Here is a 17,625-nt window from a genome sequence, read left to right as displayed (position 1 = left end):
AAGAGGAGGGTGCATGAAGAAGCCGGCAACGTATCCACAACGGGAAGATGACTAGGACTCGCGAACAATGCAATGACCACGGATCTGCCGGAAACACGCGATGCACTGTTGTGGCGGTAAAAGTGTGATGTGCGAGAGCACGATGAAGCCTTCAGGATGGATTGTAGTGCAGGGTCCAGCGCGGAAGCCACGAACCCCGCCTGGCGCTAGGTAATTGACCCCACGCGAGTGGCTGGCCAAAAGTTCGTACCCCAAGGACAACGCCTGCGCAACGTCGAGAGCAGCGCCATGGCTTTACTCGAGCTGCTGGACCAATTGCCAGCTGGTAGGTCACGAGACTCAGCACGCACACCTGTAGCTAATCACACCGCAGAGGTACTCCTCATATGGCACGAGCATCGGCTCCCCATCCTACTGTCTGCACTAGTAGTAGCGACCATCGCGCGCCTTGTCATATACGCGCGCGACCGCGACCAGAGAGAGAAGCTCTCTATATCACCCGCTCCTTCCTCGCCCAAGACCGCCGTCGAGCTCAAACCCGAATGGCTGCCCGAATACACCACGACGCTCAACTCTGCCAAGCTCAATGTTGATAACCATGCCGAGGACGACACAAGGGCAGTGGCTGCCGTCGCCGAGACGAAGAAGGGCCCCAAGCGAGTAAAGGGCAGGAAGGTACCAAAGAAGGTGGTCGCGGCTCCTGCATTTGATCATAAGAAGGATAAAATTCAACCCTTGATATTCTTCCAATCGCTGTCTGGGACGACTGAACGTTACGCTACGCAGTTCGCGCAAGTCCTGACCGAATGGACAAGGTAAGTTTTGGGCATGCATGACATATTTGAGGCATCGACTGACCTCCGGCTTCACGTTGCAGGGGATGCGATCAATCCAAGTCCTTCCTAAAGCCTCAGACGCTCGATATATCCTACATTGAACACGACGACTACTTCATTAGCCCACCGAAAACCGATGCGAACGTCAAGCACTTCTACATCATCCTCGTACCCACGTACAACATTGACACCGTCTTGGACGTCTTTGTAGAGAGCTTGCAGGAAACACACAACGACTTCAGGATCGATACGGCGCCATTGAGCGCTTTGCTGGGATACGCCGTGTTTGGTTTCGGCGATAGAGAAGGATGGCCGACTGAAGAAGAGGGCTTCTGCAGCCAGTCGAGAGAGGTGGACAAGTGGATGGCCAGGCTGACTGGCAGGAAGAGAGCATACCCTCTTGGTATGGCCGACGTCAAGAGCGATGCTGAGCAGATGCTACAAGATTGGAGGATAGGCGTTCAGGACGCGCTCGTGGAGATCGCCGAAGGACGAGGACTCGGTGACGGTGTCCCGGGTAGCGGAGATCCCATTGAGAGCGACGAAGAAGATCTGGAGGATGGCAACGACCAAAATACACGCGTAGACGATGTTGAAGACTTAGGCTCGATGGTGAACGCTCCAATTCCGGTCGACTTTACCACCTACAAAAATTCCGCAACCGCTCCTGAACCCGTCAAGGCCACCTCATTCCGTCAGGCTCCTAAGGAGATGGTCCCTACCACCTCTCCCACGTATGCCGCTCTTACCAAACAAGGTTACAGCATCATTGGCTCTCATTCGGGCGTCAAGATCTGCCGATGGACTAAATCTGCTCTGCGTGGCCGAGGCTCCTGCTACAAGTACTCATTCTACGGTATCGCCTCTCACTTATGCATGGAAGCCACCCCGTCTCTTTCATGCTCCAACAAATGCGTCTTTTGCTGGCGTCACGGCACCAATCCGGTCGGCACCACGTGGCGCTGGATAACCGATGCTCCGGATCTGATATTCGACGGCATCACAGCAGCACATTACAAGAAGATTAAGATGATGAAGGGAGTCCCCGGTGTCCGAGCCGAGCGTTTCAGCGAGGCCATGCGCATTCGGCACTGCGCCCTGAGTTTGGTCGGCGAACCAATCTTCTACCCACACATCAATGAGCTTCTCGGGATCATGCATCAGAACCGCATCTCCACGTTCCTTGTCTGTAACGCACAGCACCCAGCTCAACTAGCTTCTTTGATCCCAGTAACTCAGCTCTATGTCTCCATAGACGCATCAAACAAAGACAGTCTTCGTAAGATTGATCGACCTCTTCACCGGGACTTTTGGGAGCGCTTCTGCGCTTGCCTAGACATCCTTCGTAATCGCCGATTCGAGCAACGCACTGTGTTCCGCCTAACACTGGTCAAAGGCTTCAACATGGCCGAGGAGGTGCGTGGCTACGCTGACCTCGTCGAACGTGCATTGCCTGGTTTCGTCGAAGTCAAAGGCGTGACATACTGCGGTACCTCAGCTGCAGGGTCTGCAGGTCTCACTATGCAGAATGTGCCCTTCTACGAAGAAGTTGCCGAGTTCGTAACGGAACTTGAAAAGGAGTTAAACAACCGCGGGCTGACCTATGGCATCGGCGCCGAACATGCGCATTCGTGCTGTATCCTGCTAGCCGACCGCACGAGGTTCAAGAAGAATGGCAAGTGGGCGACGAAAATAGACTTTGAGCGCTTCTTTGACCTCTATGAGGGCAAGGTACAAGGGACCAGGATGGAGGAAGGGAAAGTAGTAGGCTGGAGACCGGAAGACTACATTGGCGACGAGACGCCAGAGTGGGCGCTCTGGGGTAACGGGGGATTCGACCCGAGAGATGCGCGAGTGTATAGGAAGGGTAAGGGCCCCAAGGGTGATGATGACGCAGAGAAGAGCGCAGTGGAAGGGCAGGCCACTGCGGCTGCGTTGGAGTTCTAGTCAACGTCACAAAAATAATGATAAATCCAATCAGTCGTGTCTTGAACAAAGGCTCATCATTGTTCTTCTATCTATGCATTGTATTCATCAAGTCGTAACATCCATGCATGCAGTCGTAGTGACGCGGCACTCATATAGCCGCCCACTCAACAGAGAACGCCCTCACGGACTCGTTCTCCTGGGCATCTACCTCGGGGTTCTCACCACCGATCATGTAGGCCTTCTTCGTTCCAGTACCGAGGCGTCCTCCACCGACAACGTCCAGCAAGTCAAACTTCTGGTCCCAGCCCAAGCCGGTGGCGGCGAAGTGGCTGTGGTAACGAAGAGGGTCGCCTGGGTACACGTTGTAGTGGCATCCGAAGCGTAGACCGGGCATGTGGTAGTAGCCCTTGGAGTGTAGGTAGCGGAACAGCGGGTAGCTGTCCGGTACAGCGGGTGGAGGAACAGAAGGGTCCTTGGCGGGTGTCGGTAGAGGAGGGTATGAGGTTGTTGGTGTGACGAAGTGCTTCTGGGCCGCAACGCCTTTCGGCGCGCTGGCCTGGACAGGAACAGCTGGTTCGGGAGCAGGCGAAGGGGGCGCGGCATCGAAGAGCGAGACCTCTTCGACTGACGAGTCCACCTTAGGCGCCTTGATTTGTACCCACGAATCTGAGAAACTAGAGCCTTTCATGATGAAGCCTAGACCAGAGCTACCGAGATCCGAGCTATCAGTGACGGAGCTAGCAGGACTCGAAGGCACCGTGACCTTGGTTGGTTTCGCTGACGCGGAAGAGTCTGCGAAGCTTGACCCCTTCATGATGAACCCAAGACCCGAGCTCGCGAGACTGTCGTCATCTCCTTGCAGAGTATCGTCCGAAGCAGTGCTAGCAGCAACACTCTTCTCAACCTCCTCCCTCTTAAGCCCCTTCGCCTCCAACGCCCTCTCTTTCCTCCTCTCCGCCAGCTCCGTCTGTTCCTTAGTAACCTCCTCACCGCGCTTATCCATCTCCTCCATATACCTCAGTCTGTCCTCGCGGCTCATCTCCGCAAAAGCCTTCTGATGTGCCTGCGCATCATCCACGAGATACGCAGCGCCTTTATCGACGAGTACCCGAGCCTCTTCCGGCATGAGTTCAAGTGGTATGCCCAGAAAAACGTTCTGCTGGCTGAGGTTCGGTATCGTGCCGACGAGGAGACCGCAGATGTTGTGCGTGCGACGGCAGTGCGCAATGACGTCCACATCAAAGAGGAGGTAGCGGCCGGCGACGTGGGATATCGGGAAGGGTTCTTTGATCTGTTTGGGGGCTGGGGCAGCCGCCATAGTATAGGATGGTCTATAGCAAAGGCTTTGTTAGTCTTTGCTTGAGGTATAGAAGAGCGGTGAAGATCACGTAAAACGGTGAAGGTCATCGAGTGAATACTTGGTCGTCATGTCCAACGCGATGTTACATCGTCGCCGGGGTAGGTGGACTGACAGATTGATTTATAGGTTTATAATCATCAAAGGGATAGAAGTGATATGGAAAGGGTATACATACTTACATCGCGGCGGTGATCGCGCCGTGGGGACTGGATGTCGGAAACTTTGGATAGAAAACGAGAGACGAGGAGCTTCAGACCGCAGCTTTAAGAAACTTTTTAGCGTGAGCCTTACCCACTATTACCCGTGCTGGTGGCTGCGAAAAGCTGGATCCATGGGACATGAGTGGCTCAGTGAAGGATCTAGACCAGACGTCGACTAGCGCAGGAGGGCTTACCTAACGCGTCTGACCGGCGTCACGAAACGGCTCCCGGAACCCAAGATTCGCGCCCAGCGCATCCCAATCAAGGTATATCAAACACCGTGGAGCCTACATTAACGCGACGTCTTCTTGTTTGCTTCCTGTTGCTCCATTGTAGGCTGCAGGCCTGTTCAGGTTTTTTCGTTGTGTCAAGTGATCGCAACGACACGGAACCTTGGAAGAACACCAAACATGGCACCGCCATACTTTCCCGCGTCGACCAACGGTCAAGATACCGCGCCGTCAAAATCATACTACGAGCAACAGCGCGAATTGCTCGTCACTGAAATTGCCCAAGTACGTGCACCCAGCCAATTCACCACGGAGCACACCGCAGCCCTCTAAGTCCCAGCTTCCACACCGGTTTATACTAATCAACGGCCAGAGTCTAGAAGTCGTCCTACAAAACATCAACAAGCTGAACCGTTCGCTCGAAGAAGTCACATCCGTCGGCAACGAGTTCGCGCCCGTCGAGTCGCTATGGAGTCACTTCGAAAACGTCATGGCGAAGGACCCGAGCGAGCAACAAGAAGGACCACAAGAGGGCGCAACGGAACATGAAGGCGAGACGGAAGTGCCTCAGGAAAGGAAATGAGCGATGGCAGGGAGGTAACCTTGTTAGTTTGCGATAAACAACAACGCGCCCGGAGGTGCACGGCCAGCCGTCGAACAGACCATGGCGATAGCAAGTATGATGTAATGATACCCCGGAGCGAGTCATTGGCACGGTGCGCGACACCAGGGGATCGCAGACTTCACGTTGTATTATACCTTTACACAGAAGATACACCGTGTGTATGAAACTTGAGACTAAGGTATGCACCATTCCACGTGCCATGTACATTTGGGCGAAAGCATGTATGAAGGCGGTCAGGGACACGAGTTCTGTCATCGGCTAGCGACGATCAATTTAGAGAAAACAGGTTTCAGAAATATGTTTGATTTACTTCCCCGGCGCAGGCAAATTTGATCGCCCACTGGCGCCATGCGTACATACAGAATACCGAATACAGATACAGGAAAGAAAATGCTGCTACTGTGGACTATGGAATCGCTGCGTCCATTCTCATGCCAAAAAGGAAACCCAAACGCCAGGCGGCCATGTACATGTAAAGACTTCCCTAGGATTAAGAGGAAGCGAACATGCCCGGACAGTGGTGGAGGTGAGCCGTATGTCATTAAACATCTTGATCGTGTCGTCCAGCGTCGTGAATCTCGATATGCTCTCCTCTCGATAGACACAAACAAACTATAGGACCTTGCAGCCGCTGCGCTTCTTCTTCTTACCGCCCCCAGCAGGGAACGACGACGTGTTCCCTCTTGACGAGGTCGCTGTGCCGACACGGCGCTCTTCTTGCTCCTTGTGCTCCTCGCCGACGGCCATTGTGACGGCCATGTCGAAGATCTCCTCTACACCGTCTTGCTCTTTACTACTGCACTCCATGTAGGCAGCGCCCATTTTCTTCGCGACCGCACGACCTTGCTCCGATGTGACGGGCGTCAGGCCTTGTGTCTTGAGTAGCTCGATGCAGTTCTTCTTGTTGCGCAAGTCGGACTTGAGGCCCAACAGCATGAGGGGCGTTGTTGGGCAGAAGTGGAGAACTTCTGGGTACCACTGGAAGATGTCAGCCGATGCACGAGGCAAATGAATCCAAGTATCATACCTTGTCCATGACGTTTTCTAGTGAGTTGGGGCAGTCAATCGCAAAGCAGACGAAAATGACATCTGTCTCTGGGTAGGAGAGCGGTCGCAACCTGTCGTACTCCTCCTGTCCAGCGGTATCCCACAGCGCAAGTTCGACCATCTTGCCTGTGGGAGGATGAGGAGTGTGAGTGATGTAGTTCTCAAAGACTGTTGGTACATATTTCTGCAGTCGCATTAGAATCACATGACATGTCTTTTTAGCTGGTGGTGCGTACCTCTGGGAAGTTGCCAGAGCTATAGCTGATCAACAAACATGTCTTGCCGCATCCACCGTCACCGACAACAACGAGCTTCTTGGAGTAGGCTGGTGGTTCGGTGATGGCTGTGTCGCGCGTGTTGGTGGTTCCATATGAGCTAACGGTGCCATTGCTGTTGCGCTCGCTCGGTGTGCGGGCGTGGCTGCGGACTGGTGTGATTGATGAAACGGCCGCCTTTGTGCTCTGCTTGCGCCGGAGATAGTCGTAGTTCTGGGAAGGTGCGGTGGCCATGTTTGGTAGTGTGCGGGATGTGTAGTCGTGTCCTGTTTCAGACGAGGTTATCAATACGGAGAAGGAAGATGGTGTTGGAGTTGGTGTGGGGAGCGAGTGGTCGAGGCTTAAGAGAGGTGGATGTTGACTGTTAGAGGGCTCGGTCGCATATGGCAACCACGCTACGTCTCCAGCGGCTCGCTAAGCTAGCGCCAAGTCGCAACGTGCCTGTCCATGTCTATCGATCGATGGCATGCATCCAAGCCCACAGCCTCGTCTTACTCCACGACGCTATCGCTGCCGCTGGACATGCACGTTCGATTAACTCGCCCACCTCCTTTCTGCGACCGCTGCCATGAGTCCGCGACATGATGCGCCCAAAGACACCGCAGCGACCACGGAGCCCAAATTGGACGCGGGCAACAAGGGCCACGATCACTATGCCCAACGCCTGCCCAGATGGCGCAATGCCCTGCGCAACCGCCTCATACCCGTTGTGCGCTGGGAGACGCCCTGGCTCGCCCTGATGCAGGACAAGATGCGCACTCCGGCCCTCGACTCCTACTTCGCCTATACCGCCAACCTCGGCACACATACCTTCTTCATGGTGTTCCTGCCCATCCAGTTCTGGTGCGGCTACACTAGCATTGGCCGAGCGTATGTCAGAAGCTGTCTCTCACTATCGTGCGACGTCTGACGTACATAGAACTGTCTTCATGCTTGCAGCCGGTGTGTACGGAACGGGCTTCCTCAAGGACATGCTCTGCTTGCCCAGGCCCTTATCACCCCCACTTGCCCGTATATCCATGTCCGGGTCCGCTGCGCTCGAATACGGCTTCCCCTCGTCGCACTCTGCCAACGCGGTTTCGGTCGCTTTCTATGCCATATACACCTTGCGCCAGTCAGCTGAGCAAGACAATTCGAACTGGAATGCGGGCTTACAGGCGCTGTTCTACTTCTACGCGCTCTCCATCATTGCGGGGCGACTGTATTGCGGCATGCACGGGTTTCTGGATGTCCTGGTCGGAAGTATAATGGGTGCTTTGATCACGGCATTCCAATTGGTCTGCGGGGACTGGATGGACTCGTTCGTCTTCAGTGGCAGTTACATGGACATCTTCATCGCAACTTTGGTCGTGTGCGTTCTGGTCCGCATCCATCCGGAGCCTGCCGACGACTGTCCATGCTACGACGATAGCGTATCCTTCTCCGGTGTGGTCATTGGGATCAATCTTGGTGCATGGCATTACGCTCAGACCGGTTATGCGTTGAAAGATGCATACCCCTCATCTGTTCCATTCGATCTGGAGGAGATGGGTCTGTTGAAGGCAACAATTCGCATTCTACTCGGTGTTGTAGTAATCTTCGTCTGGAGAGCGACCATGAAGCCCGCCTTGTTCACTATCTTGCCACCCATTTTCCGTCTCCTAGAGCAGGCCCGCTGGAACATGCCTCGCGCCTTCTTCCTCAACGCGTCCAAGTACAAGTCCATTAAGCCTTTCGCTGATGACGACAACGTTATTCCACCTGCATCAGAGTTGCCACATATGCTGAAGAACCTCGCCCACCCACGTAAGCGGTCTGTATCTGTTGGGCCACAGTCTGCTGCCGATGCTTACGAGACGCTTGCCTACCGAAATCGCCGACGACGGGAAAGTGTGAACTCGCTAGATGGTACGGTACCCGAAGACTCCGCTTGGATACCCGGCCCGGCAGTCCTTGATACACCCAACATTGAGAAGGGGGAACCGCTACTTGGTGCAGGTCTGCTGCCTACACCGATGGCGTCTAGGGTACACTCGTACGAGCAGATGATGGGCACAGGTGATGTGCATGTAAACGAGAAAAATACGTCTACTCCTCCGAGGAGCGATACAGACGTCGCTGGCGATGTCAACACGCTTACACAAAGCCCGACTGAGGAGGAGAACGAGAAGCGGGAGATCTTCATGAAGCTTACGACACCACGAGTGCGTTATGATGTTGAAGTCGTCACGAAGTTAATTGTGTACACGGGTATGTCACATGCTATCCACAGGAAATCAACTACTAATTATGATCAGGTATTGCGTATATCGCTGTTGCGGGTAACCCTATTCTATTCGAGTTCTTAGGCCTGGGTATGGGTCATCAGTCGTAGTTGCACCGGGCCACAACTATGTTACGTATCTTTTGCTGTACATATGCCGACACGGCTGGGTGGTCTTGGTGAAACCGATGGACGGTCTTAAAGTTTCTTCTTTCTTTAGAAGTCGAGCCTGCCCATTTAGTGTGAGACGGTCAATGATAAATGCCAGGAAGCATATCATGGTAGCCTGGAGCTACCTAGTGGTGATTGAGGAATAATAGGCATCATTTTGCGGTATGAAGGAGGTACACGATGCCCAGTAATTCGCTTCTATCTTGATTAGGCTACCTATCCGATCTCCTACAAAACTATGAGAGTGAGGGGTTTACAATCTAAGACAGGGTACACTGGATTGTGAACCCCTCTCTGTCATAGTTCTATGGGAGATCGGATAGGTAGGCGGGATACTCATCAAATTTGGCGAATTTTTTTAGTGCTACCCTCGGCAGCTTCCATGATAGAGTCATGTATGCCTAATCATTCATGCATCGATCCTATACTCCTTCAGTCCCGCATACGTGCCACCTTTGACAATCTCCTTCGTCTCGCCCATAGTGCCAAAGCAGCAATGCTCCACCTTGCCCAAAGGCCCCTCCCGAGGATCATCTTCTAGGAGGACGCCAAAGCGCAACTTCGTCTTCGCCAGCTCCTTGGGAAATGGATCCCCACCCAAACACGCCCCAACGCTCAAATGATCCAGCGTAGGATTACGGGTGGTGGCCATGATGCGAGAGAAGAGCACATCCGACGCTACTCCGTTCATGTGCAGCGACCATGCGCCAACCAGCATGAAGGTGAAAGTAATTGCGATGACGATTGCGTAACCGATCCAGAGTGATTGTTTGTAATACACGTATACCATCATCGTGCGTGACTTTATGCAAGGCACTTCTTGAGTCTGAACCACGACTAGATTCGGGTCGTTGAGAAGAGTGATGAGTATGTCTTCGAAAAGGTTTTGTATCTCTGTCTTCAGATCCACAAACGGGTATGAGGTGCTGCTGTTGACTAGACGTGTCTCAGATAGATCTGAGTAGGTGATGAGGATCTTTTGCTTTTCGATTTTGCCACGCAGGAAGCGTCGGAGGAGTGAACCGAGAGTGTGAAAGGAAGCCGTTACTTTGTATTCTTCGGCGTTTTTCTGGGGTTCGATGGGATGGTCTCCAATGACAGGACGAAGGAACTCTCGTTGCCAGCGGGTTGCGGACTGTCTGGGGTTGTAGCTCATGTTGAAAGTATATCTGGTGTACTGCATGACGCATTTGAATATTTTGGGCTCTGTAGAGACGCACGTAACAAGTCAGTATATCCACGTCAACCAAGGAAAAATCCAAACAGGCCTGCAGCCGACATCAACATGAAACCCTATAAGGTAGGTGACCTGGCGTTGATGTCGGCTCCAGACCTGTTCACCTTTTTCTTGTATGAGGTGTATCTCTTACATGTGTTACGCACAGCAGAACTTACCATGTACGTTTCCCCATTTGGCCTTGTACTCCGGTTCGTCATCGTGCGAGTACGGCTCGGAGGTGTTGATGGCGTAACCGATCCATAGGTTTGGTTCGTTCTCGAATACGCCTAAAGATCCTGTATCGTCCACTGGATCTTGATATTTGTAGTCGCCTTGATCAACCTCTGCAGTATATATAAGGCTTCCATTTGGTGCCAGTTCAGACAATGCAAATGGCACGTCGACTTCATCAGTGTTGTCGACATCCTCGCATTGGTAGCCGGGCCCCACGAAGCTGATTGTGTATGTGCAATTCCAGCCCGATCCGCAAAATACGGTAGAAGCGTTTTCGCGGGGCTGTGGCTTTTGCATGTACACGCTACTGAAGGCTAAGCGGCGCGCGTTCTTCGACGGCTGATCGTAGTAGTCGAAGAAGCTTCCTGTACCCGTTGCCGCGGGATATACTTCTCCATCTCTCCTTTCCTCTTCGGCTGGCTCAGTGGTGTTATAGAAATTCAAGCTCTTCTGCCAGAATTTACTCATGTCCCGAAAGTCGTATGTAGACTCCTGGGTGAAATTTAGGGTAGCTACGGAGCAACTGGCAGTATTGTTGAACGTTCTTAGCTCAGATGTCAGTGAGGCCGGAGACAGGACGGATGCAAGTGGTAATAACTTGGGTAGGTCAGAATAAATCTTCTGTCTTCAGTGAAAGATTTGTAGGCTTACCCAGGTACAGGCTGCCATGAGCGTAGCAAGCTTGCCATTTCTGATCATCTCCCAGTTGAGGAAAAACTGCGTCGGATCTTCTGTTGCAGAGAAGAGGCCATCGATGCCATTGATCGTCATCGCCTTCCGTCGGAAGGTATACCAGATGCGCTGACGGTTGCACATGATGACAGTTCCAACCAGTGTACTTTTCACAAAGAAGGCCAAAGCTGTACCATATCGCACCATCTTCAGTTGCTCGGTGGCCGGCTGCCCATTGAGTTGCATGTAAAACAAGTGATGGCCCACTGCCGCCGCGAATCCAGCCATGAACAATGCTACTATGAGAGCCGGTGTTGTCCAGTATATGTGCCATTGGACCAATTCGCCAGATCTCCTGTCGACGAGAGCTTGAGTGTCCGCATCCATGGTCTTCTTATTATAGAGCGAGTTTAAAGTATACGTGGACTCTCTCGCTGAGCGTATGGAGTGGCCCGAGATGTCGTGTTCTCCACGCACCGGCTCATACCGGCTGTCACCGTGTGGCAGGCCCAAGTAGGCTCCCGCCCGCAACCCACTCTTTGTACCCTCATCGTGAGACTGATCCAAGGATCGTGCGGGAGTAATGTGCGGCTCTAAACCATCCGATGATAGCCGTGAAAGATATGAGAGCTCGATAGGATCGGATTCTGCGCGGAAGGGATCGTAGGGTTCAGGACGTGATTCCGGTGAAACATCTCGTGAGGAATAAGCCGACTGAATCCCTCGAGAAGCCATCGTTATCGCAATGTTGTGATTCTAAGAGGGTGCGATTTTGAGAGCATAGGATGATTGCGACGCGGTCCAAGGTCATCAGGAAAACACCATAGTGCTAGCGTTCAGCGGGGTGTTGCACATGTAATACTGTGGGCGTATGCAGCACCACAGCAAGAGGAGGGCGACCGGAAGGCTCAATGAGTGCCGGTGCTGTCGCATGCAACTATCTCAAGGACGATTGGGATGGAGAAAGCATCGTGCCCGGGACTGAGCCCCCACTTCTCCATCATCGCTCCCTCAGGTGTGGTCTATTCTGGTCTGGGGAACCGAGATGAGGCGTAGGCGGCGCGCAACACAGAAGAGCTGGCTATTGGTAGGCTATTGTCGCACTAAGCGCGACTGCAGGTGGCTGGCTGGAAGCTGGAGATACTTGGTAGCAGGGTTAGATGTACACCAACGACCACACCTCATAAAAGAAAAAACCCGAATGGGTCTGCAGACTACGTCAAACTAGAACCTTGCAAAGTGGGTGATCCAACGTTGACGTGGACTCTAGGGTGTTCATATTCTTCCTAGGTTGGCGTTACCAGGTCGCGCGTGCGGAGGTGCTCGCTCTTACAACTTGTAAGTATGACAAAAGGAAGCTACGCAAGAGACGTTTACCGCATTCGATGTTACAGCCTATATCGCCTATCATCTTTCCGAAGGTAGTATAGTGGGGTGCCTCAGAAAGACGAATCCCTTGGTAGAAGGCAGTAGAAGACGGTGCGGGGCATGAGTAGGCGCGAAGCCACGCGACATCCTCGCGTTTCTCCATCGGACCCACTCCGCCTACCTGAAGCTTACAAATGCGGTTCCAGCGACCTTTGCCGACATCTGCCATGTTGCGCGCAGCCCCAGGCTCTAAGCTGCACGTTTACCGAAAATCCGAGCAATTCCCGGCAAGGCAAGCAAAGCATCGGTCAGCCATCCTGACAAACTCGTCTTTCAGACCGGCAGTTCGCCTTTGAAATCATGGCGATAACGCCGCCATTGGGTCTTCTCTGTGCGGCCAGACTGATCGCCAACAGTTCAGGAAGCTAATGATCCATGATAGCTGCAGTTTACAGGGGAGCTACAAGCTGTGACGTGAACGCGGGCTAGCTCTTGTTATTCTTGCGTCACTATTCGGACCTTCGACGACCCCACATGCACATGGCAGTACATAAGGAGCAGGCACCGTCATGGCAGAGACGTCATAAAAGATTCAAAGGTCTTCTGTAGCTCCTTCGAATTCCCCATAGCAAACACTCATACACATAATCAACTACAACATGGCACCATCAACGACAAAGGCATGGACCGTTCAGGGCCAGGATGGCTTCAACTCTCTCAAATTCAATGAGCAGGCCAAGGTACCTGAGATTGGCGACAAGGACGTTCTCGTCAAGGGTGCGTAGAGCTCATCGAACAGCCTTCAGCAGTCATACTGACCAATTGACAGTCCACGCCGCATCATTGAACTACCGCGATCTTATCATTCCCATGGGCAAATACCCCTTCCCGATGAAGGACAACACTGTGCCTGGCTCGGATGGCGCCGGCACTGTAGAATCAGTCGGCAAGCGCGTTACACGCTTCAAGCCTGGAGGTTCGTATCCCTATACAGACCAATGCATAAAGCCTTCTAACATCACCCAGACAAGGTAGTCACCCTCTTCAACCAAGGTCACATCGCTGGCTCCCTAGACGCACAATCTCTCGGTACTGGTCTCGGAGGCGCCATCGACGGTACTCTGCGAGAGTACGGCGTTTTCGACGAAGCTGGTCTCGTTGCGGCCCCCTCCAACTTGAACATGCTCGAGGCCTCTACCCTCTCATGCGCCGCCCTCACAGCTTGGAACGCCCTATACGGTCTGGAGTCACGCGCTCTCAAGCCTGGTGACACAGTCCTCACACAAGGTACCGGTGGTGTATCCATCTTCGCTCTGCAATTCGCAAAGGCAGCTGGCGCCCGCGTCATTGCGACAACTAGCTCTGCACAGAAGGCCGACCTCTTGAAGAAGTATGGTGCCGACCACGTCATCAACTACAAGGAGACGACCAACTGGGGTGAGGAAGCCGCGAAGCTCACTCCCAACGGCGCTGGCGTACAGCACGTTGTCGAGGTTGGTGGCCCGACCACGATGGCACAGTCTCTCAAGGCCATTGCCATCGACGGCGTCATCTCCATTATCGGGTTCATTGGCGGCGGCGGCAAGGACCAGCCTACGTTCCTCGACTGCCTGAACAACATCTGCACGGTGCGTGGTGTATTGGTCGGTTCAAGACTGCAGATGGAGGATATGTGCAAGGCAATTGAGGCAAATGACCTGCACCCCATTGTTGACGAGAAGGTGTTTGAGCTCAAGGATCTCAAGGACGCCTACCAATACATGTGGGACCAGAAGCACTTTGGTAAGCTCACTGTCAAGGTTGCATCATAGAATATGCGACACAGAGTATATAGTACAGTCTAATTCACTGCAAACACTACGCTATGCTATAACACAATTGTGCCTCCTGCCCGTCCCCCCGGCGAGACCAACTCGAACCCCCGAAGGGGTGAGTCAAGGTCTCAAACCAGGAGGACTAAGGCAAGAGTAAAGAACTAGCTACAAGAAAGAAAACAAATACAAGAGCCTCTCGCTGGATGACCAGACGAGCGTACCACGTGCCCTACTAAGAAAAAAAAATTGAGCCTCTCGCTGTATAAACAGACGAGTGTACCACGTGCTCCGCAAGAAAAGAAACTGAGCCTCTCGCTGTATAAACAGACGAGCGTACCACGTGCTCTGCAAAAATAAAACACCCCGAGGCAACTACCAAGGTACAAACAAGAACAGACCGCTCGCCAAACAGACCTCTGGACAACTACCAGGGTACCAAAAACAAAACTCCAACTGTGCAAAAACTCAAGCCTCTATGGGCGGTGGGGGTATCATGGGGTATCCGGGTCGTAATGTAACCGTCGTGAAAAACCTCGTAAGCGACCGAACTCCATGCTGTGCGCCCAAAAACAATGCGAAAAGATGAAATCGCCGACCCATGTAATGCAAGTTGAAAACAGAATTCGTGTGTACGAATGGAAAATGGAGAATGGAGAATGGAAGAGTTGTACTCATTCCAGCTCAGTGGTAGGACGGCCGGCCAGCAGAGTGGTTGCGATACGCTTGCGTGCATCGTCCATGCCGTCGGTAGAAAGGACACGAGTGGGAGCGTCGCCGCGGATGAGGGTCAGAGCGTTCAGGAGAGTGAAGACACCGCAATCGCTTCCGTTCTTCTGTTGCTCACTCCTCTGGCCAGTTTCTTTGTTCCACTCCGAAGGAACCCAGTATTCACCGAGCTCCTGCTCGAGGTATTTGACGAGCTTGTCGATGTATGTTTGTCCGTCAAGACCCATAGAGTCAAAGTACTCAATAGTGCGTTCCCTGGGATAAACCGCGAGCAGACGCCAGTGACCTCTGTCGCAGATAGGATAGAGGAGAAGGTCGGCGTCGAGGTACTGCTTGCCTTTCAGCTGAAACCTGTTGGTCCAGCGAGAAGTATCGGCAGTCTGGTACCAGAATGACGAAAAGGCGTGAAGGGGCGGTGCAGGACCGTTGCGCTGGTGAGTGAAGCCCATTTCCTTCTTCTTTGCAGCGATGAGAATAGAAAGATACTCGTTGACGATGCTGTCGTTCAACCATGCCCTGGGGTCACCGTTGAAGACGCGAGGCAACAGAGTCGCAAAGTCTCGAGCGTATAGCTTGTCGTGAATGACGAACTGGTCTGGCTTGCGGCCGTATTTGGTCTTGGCTGCGGCGTCTTGCAGTGCAGCTTCTTCATCGGGAGTGAGCGGCGCAACAAGTGGCTTCTGTGGCGGTGGAGGAGGCGGTGCCAAGGCAAGCTTCCTCTGCATTTCCCGCTGAAGGTCTTCGAGGAGTTCCAGCGAGAACTCGCACTCCAGGAGCGATTCATCGGGTGCGTCGAAAGCGTCAACGGAGACACCGCGCCAGCCGCCATTTTGCGCAGGAGAATCAAGAAGGGTTATCTGCGGGCTGCTGTCTGCTGACGAGCGAGAAGATGATGACGCCTGGCTGGCATTTGATGCGCCGCCATCGTTGTTCTGGAACACATTGTGGTATTCCCTGATCGGACTTGAAGTAATCGTCTCTAGCGTGGAGTCGAGCATCTCGCTGACTTTCGTGTCGACGTAGAAGGGCTTGCATTTAGCATCCTTTTCCCATCGCACTCCCTTCGCTCGCGGCGGAGACGGCGCATCAACGAGGAATGATAAGTCGTTGGCGTATTCGACTTCAGAGGTTTCAGTGACCTCAGGGAGAAAGGACAAGTCGTTGGCGTACTCGAAATCGGGGACGGCAGCTTCGGTTTCAGTCTTTGGTTGTGATGGAGATGTTGATGACCAAGCATTCGTGGAGTGGAAGGGGTTCTGGTTGAATGACTCGGCGAAACTGTTCTTAGCTTGCTCGGTATCGGCGAAACCTTCCTCCGTAGACTCGAGCGCGGCATTGAGGCTTGCGATGCGCTTGCGTTCCCTGTACATCTGTGCCTTGACCAGTTGGCGTCGCAGAGGTGTGACCGTAGGCAGGTTGGAAGTGCGCTTGCCATTGGGGGCTGGGCTTGCGGATGCTTGCGATGAGGAGAGTGCTTGCGCCGACGGTGACGTAAGACCTGAAGAGGCATGGGCAGTTGAAGCATTGCGGAGCTCAGAGATCCAGGCCGGGTTGGCATTGTCGTAGGCAGGCGGGTCATAGTGATATAGTGGGGATGACAAGACCGGGCTTGCGGGCGAGGCAACCGCGGGTGAGGCGACCTGAGGGCTGTTCCAGAATATTGTCATGGGAGAGCCGGTCTGGGGGTCGCGCGGCGGGGTTGAAGTGAAGACATCCTCGAAAGAGAAGTCTACACTGACCTCAAGGTCCTCGTCGTCTTCCAGGCTGACGTTGCCGCCCTCGTCGAGAGATACATCTCTATTGTATGCTCCAGGCACGATTTCCTCGAATTCTTGTGTAGGTGCTGATGACGTATATTGAATTGGCGGAACGCGGAATTGGTTGGGGCTTAGCTCTAACGCGCGCGCCTGCCTTTGGTGTTCGCGACGCGCCTGGTTCGCGCGCGCGCGCACTGAAGGCGACGGTGTCGCGCATTCCTCGTCTGCCAGACCTGCGGAGATGAAGCGCTTCTTGTTGGAGCCGGTGGCGGAGATGATGGGGATCGCCTTGATAGTCTCGCGGCGGAGATAGCGGTTTGCAAGGCGTGCGGGGAGTGAGAGCAGGTTGGCAACGCTCACGGTCGCAGCCCACTTGCCGAGCGTAGTGAAGAGAGAAGCGCGCGGAGGTATGACTTCCTCGGCGGCAATGATGTGATCTTGTGGCCATCCGCCTGGGATACGCAGATGTGATATTGAGGAAGGGGTGTGTTGCTGCGCCTGCCGTTGTTGTCAGCTCGCGTCGCGTCAGTATAGGCAGCGACGACTACTCACCTGCAGTTGAGGAGCGCCGAAGCCATTGGCAGCGACTAGCATATCCGCAGACGCGCTGGAGAGGTAAGCGCTATAAGCGCGCTTGTTGGACATTGTTGGTATTGCTTGTCGCGGTGGTGGGTGCGATGGGCAGTAGTGACAACAATGTGGTGGAAGTGGTGTAGAGTGGAGAAGGGACGAGGGTCGCGGCTGCTGCACAAAGCTGCCCGCAGTAGCGGCCGCGCACGGACCCGCGGCTAACGGTTCGCGCTAAATCGCCTGAGGCTCTTGGTACCCGGCGCGGAGAAACAATCCACCATTACGGCCTGCTTCCAAGGTAGTATGTGCCTGCAGTGCGTGGTCGTGCCTCTCCCCATATTCCTGTCATA

The 17,625-nt window shown here is 53.7% G+C and overlaps 8 protein-coding genes across 8 annotated transcripts; 4 read left to right on the top strand and 4 right to left on the bottom strand.

Moving 5' to 3' along the window:
- Positions 1 to 288: 288 nt before the first annotated feature.
- On the top strand, positions 289 to 2,783 carry J4E83_004065 (uncharacterized protein; the record flags this gene model as incomplete). Its single annotated transcript, XM_049330996.1, has 3 exons — positions 289 to 325; positions 374 to 815; positions 878 to 2,783. 3 exons carry the CDS (start codon positions 289 to 291, stop codon positions 2,781 to 2,783), a joined length of 2,385 nt encoding a protein of 794 aa, XP_049189542.1.
- Positions 2,784 to 2,913: 130 nt separating this feature from the next.
- Positions 2,914 to 4,083, bottom strand: J4E83_004064 (uncharacterized protein; the record flags this gene model as incomplete). The annotated part of the gene is made up of 1 exon (XM_049330995.1): positions 2,914 to 4,083. The coding sequence occupies one exon, from the start codon at positions 4,081 to 4,083 to the stop codon at positions 2,914 to 2,916; it is 1,170 nt and encodes a 389-aa protein (XP_049189541.1).
- A 652-nt stretch (positions 4,084 to 4,735) lies between these two features.
- J4E83_004063 (uncharacterized protein) lies at positions 4,736 to 5,138 on the top strand (the record flags this gene model as incomplete). The annotated part of the gene is made up of 2 exons (XM_049330994.1): positions 4,736 to 4,840; positions 4,929 to 5,138. 2 exons carry the CDS (start codon positions 4,736 to 4,738, stop codon positions 5,136 to 5,138), a joined length of 315 nt encoding a protein of 104 aa, XP_049189540.1.
- A 654-nt stretch (positions 5,139 to 5,792) lies between these two features.
- Positions 5,793 to 6,736, bottom strand: J4E83_004062 (uncharacterized protein; the record flags this gene model as incomplete). Its single annotated transcript, XM_049330993.1, has 3 exons — positions 5,793 to 6,158; positions 6,208 to 6,411; positions 6,464 to 6,736. The coding sequence occupies 3 exons, from the start codon at positions 6,734 to 6,736 to the stop codon at positions 5,793 to 5,795; spliced, it is 843 nt and encodes a 280-aa protein (XP_049189539.1).
- Positions 6,737 to 7,070: 334 nt separating this feature from the next.
- Positions 7,071 to 8,855, top strand: J4E83_004061 (uncharacterized protein; the record flags this gene model as incomplete). Its single annotated transcript, XM_049330992.1, has 3 exons — positions 7,071 to 7,372; positions 7,422 to 8,731; positions 8,779 to 8,855. 3 exons carry the CDS (start codon positions 7,071 to 7,073, stop codon positions 8,853 to 8,855), a joined length of 1,689 nt encoding a protein of 562 aa, XP_049189538.1.
- A 469-nt stretch (positions 8,856 to 9,324) lies between these two features.
- Positions 9,325 to 11,427, bottom strand: J4E83_004060 (uncharacterized protein; the record flags this gene model as incomplete). The annotated part of the gene is made up of 3 exons (XM_049330991.1): positions 9,325 to 10,121; positions 10,311 to 10,860; positions 11,020 to 11,427. 3 exons carry the CDS (start codon positions 11,425 to 11,427, stop codon positions 9,325 to 9,327), a joined length of 1,755 nt encoding a protein of 584 aa, XP_049189537.1.
- Positions 11,428 to 13,067: 1,640 nt separating this feature from the next.
- J4E83_004059 (uncharacterized protein) lies at positions 13,068 to 14,219 on the top strand (the record flags this gene model as incomplete). Its single annotated transcript, XM_049330990.1, has 3 exons — positions 13,068 to 13,185; positions 13,238 to 13,384; positions 13,435 to 14,219. The coding sequence occupies 3 exons, from the start codon at positions 13,068 to 13,070 to the stop codon at positions 14,217 to 14,219; spliced, it is 1,050 nt and encodes a 349-aa protein (XP_049189536.1).
- Positions 14,220 to 14,893: 674 nt separating this feature from the next.
- J4E83_004058 (uncharacterized protein) lies at positions 14,894 to 17,350 on the bottom strand (the record flags this gene model as incomplete). The annotated part of the gene is made up of 2 exons (XM_049330989.1): positions 14,894 to 17,203; positions 17,258 to 17,350. The coding sequence occupies 2 exons, from the start codon at positions 17,348 to 17,350 to the stop codon at positions 14,894 to 14,896; spliced, it is 2,403 nt and encodes an 800-aa protein (XP_049189535.1).
- Positions 17,351 to 17,625: the final 275 nt, after the last annotated feature.

Source organism: Alternaria metachromatica (genome assembly GCF_023757995.1).
Source record: "Alternaria metachromatica strain BMP 0045 chromosome Unknown scaffold_7, whole genome shotgun sequence".
NCBI classification, from domain to species: Eukaryota; Fungi; Ascomycota; class Dothideomycetes; order Pleosporales; family Pleosporaceae; genus Alternaria; species Alternaria metachromatica.
This window is presented reverse-complemented; position numbering and strand designations above follow the sequence as displayed.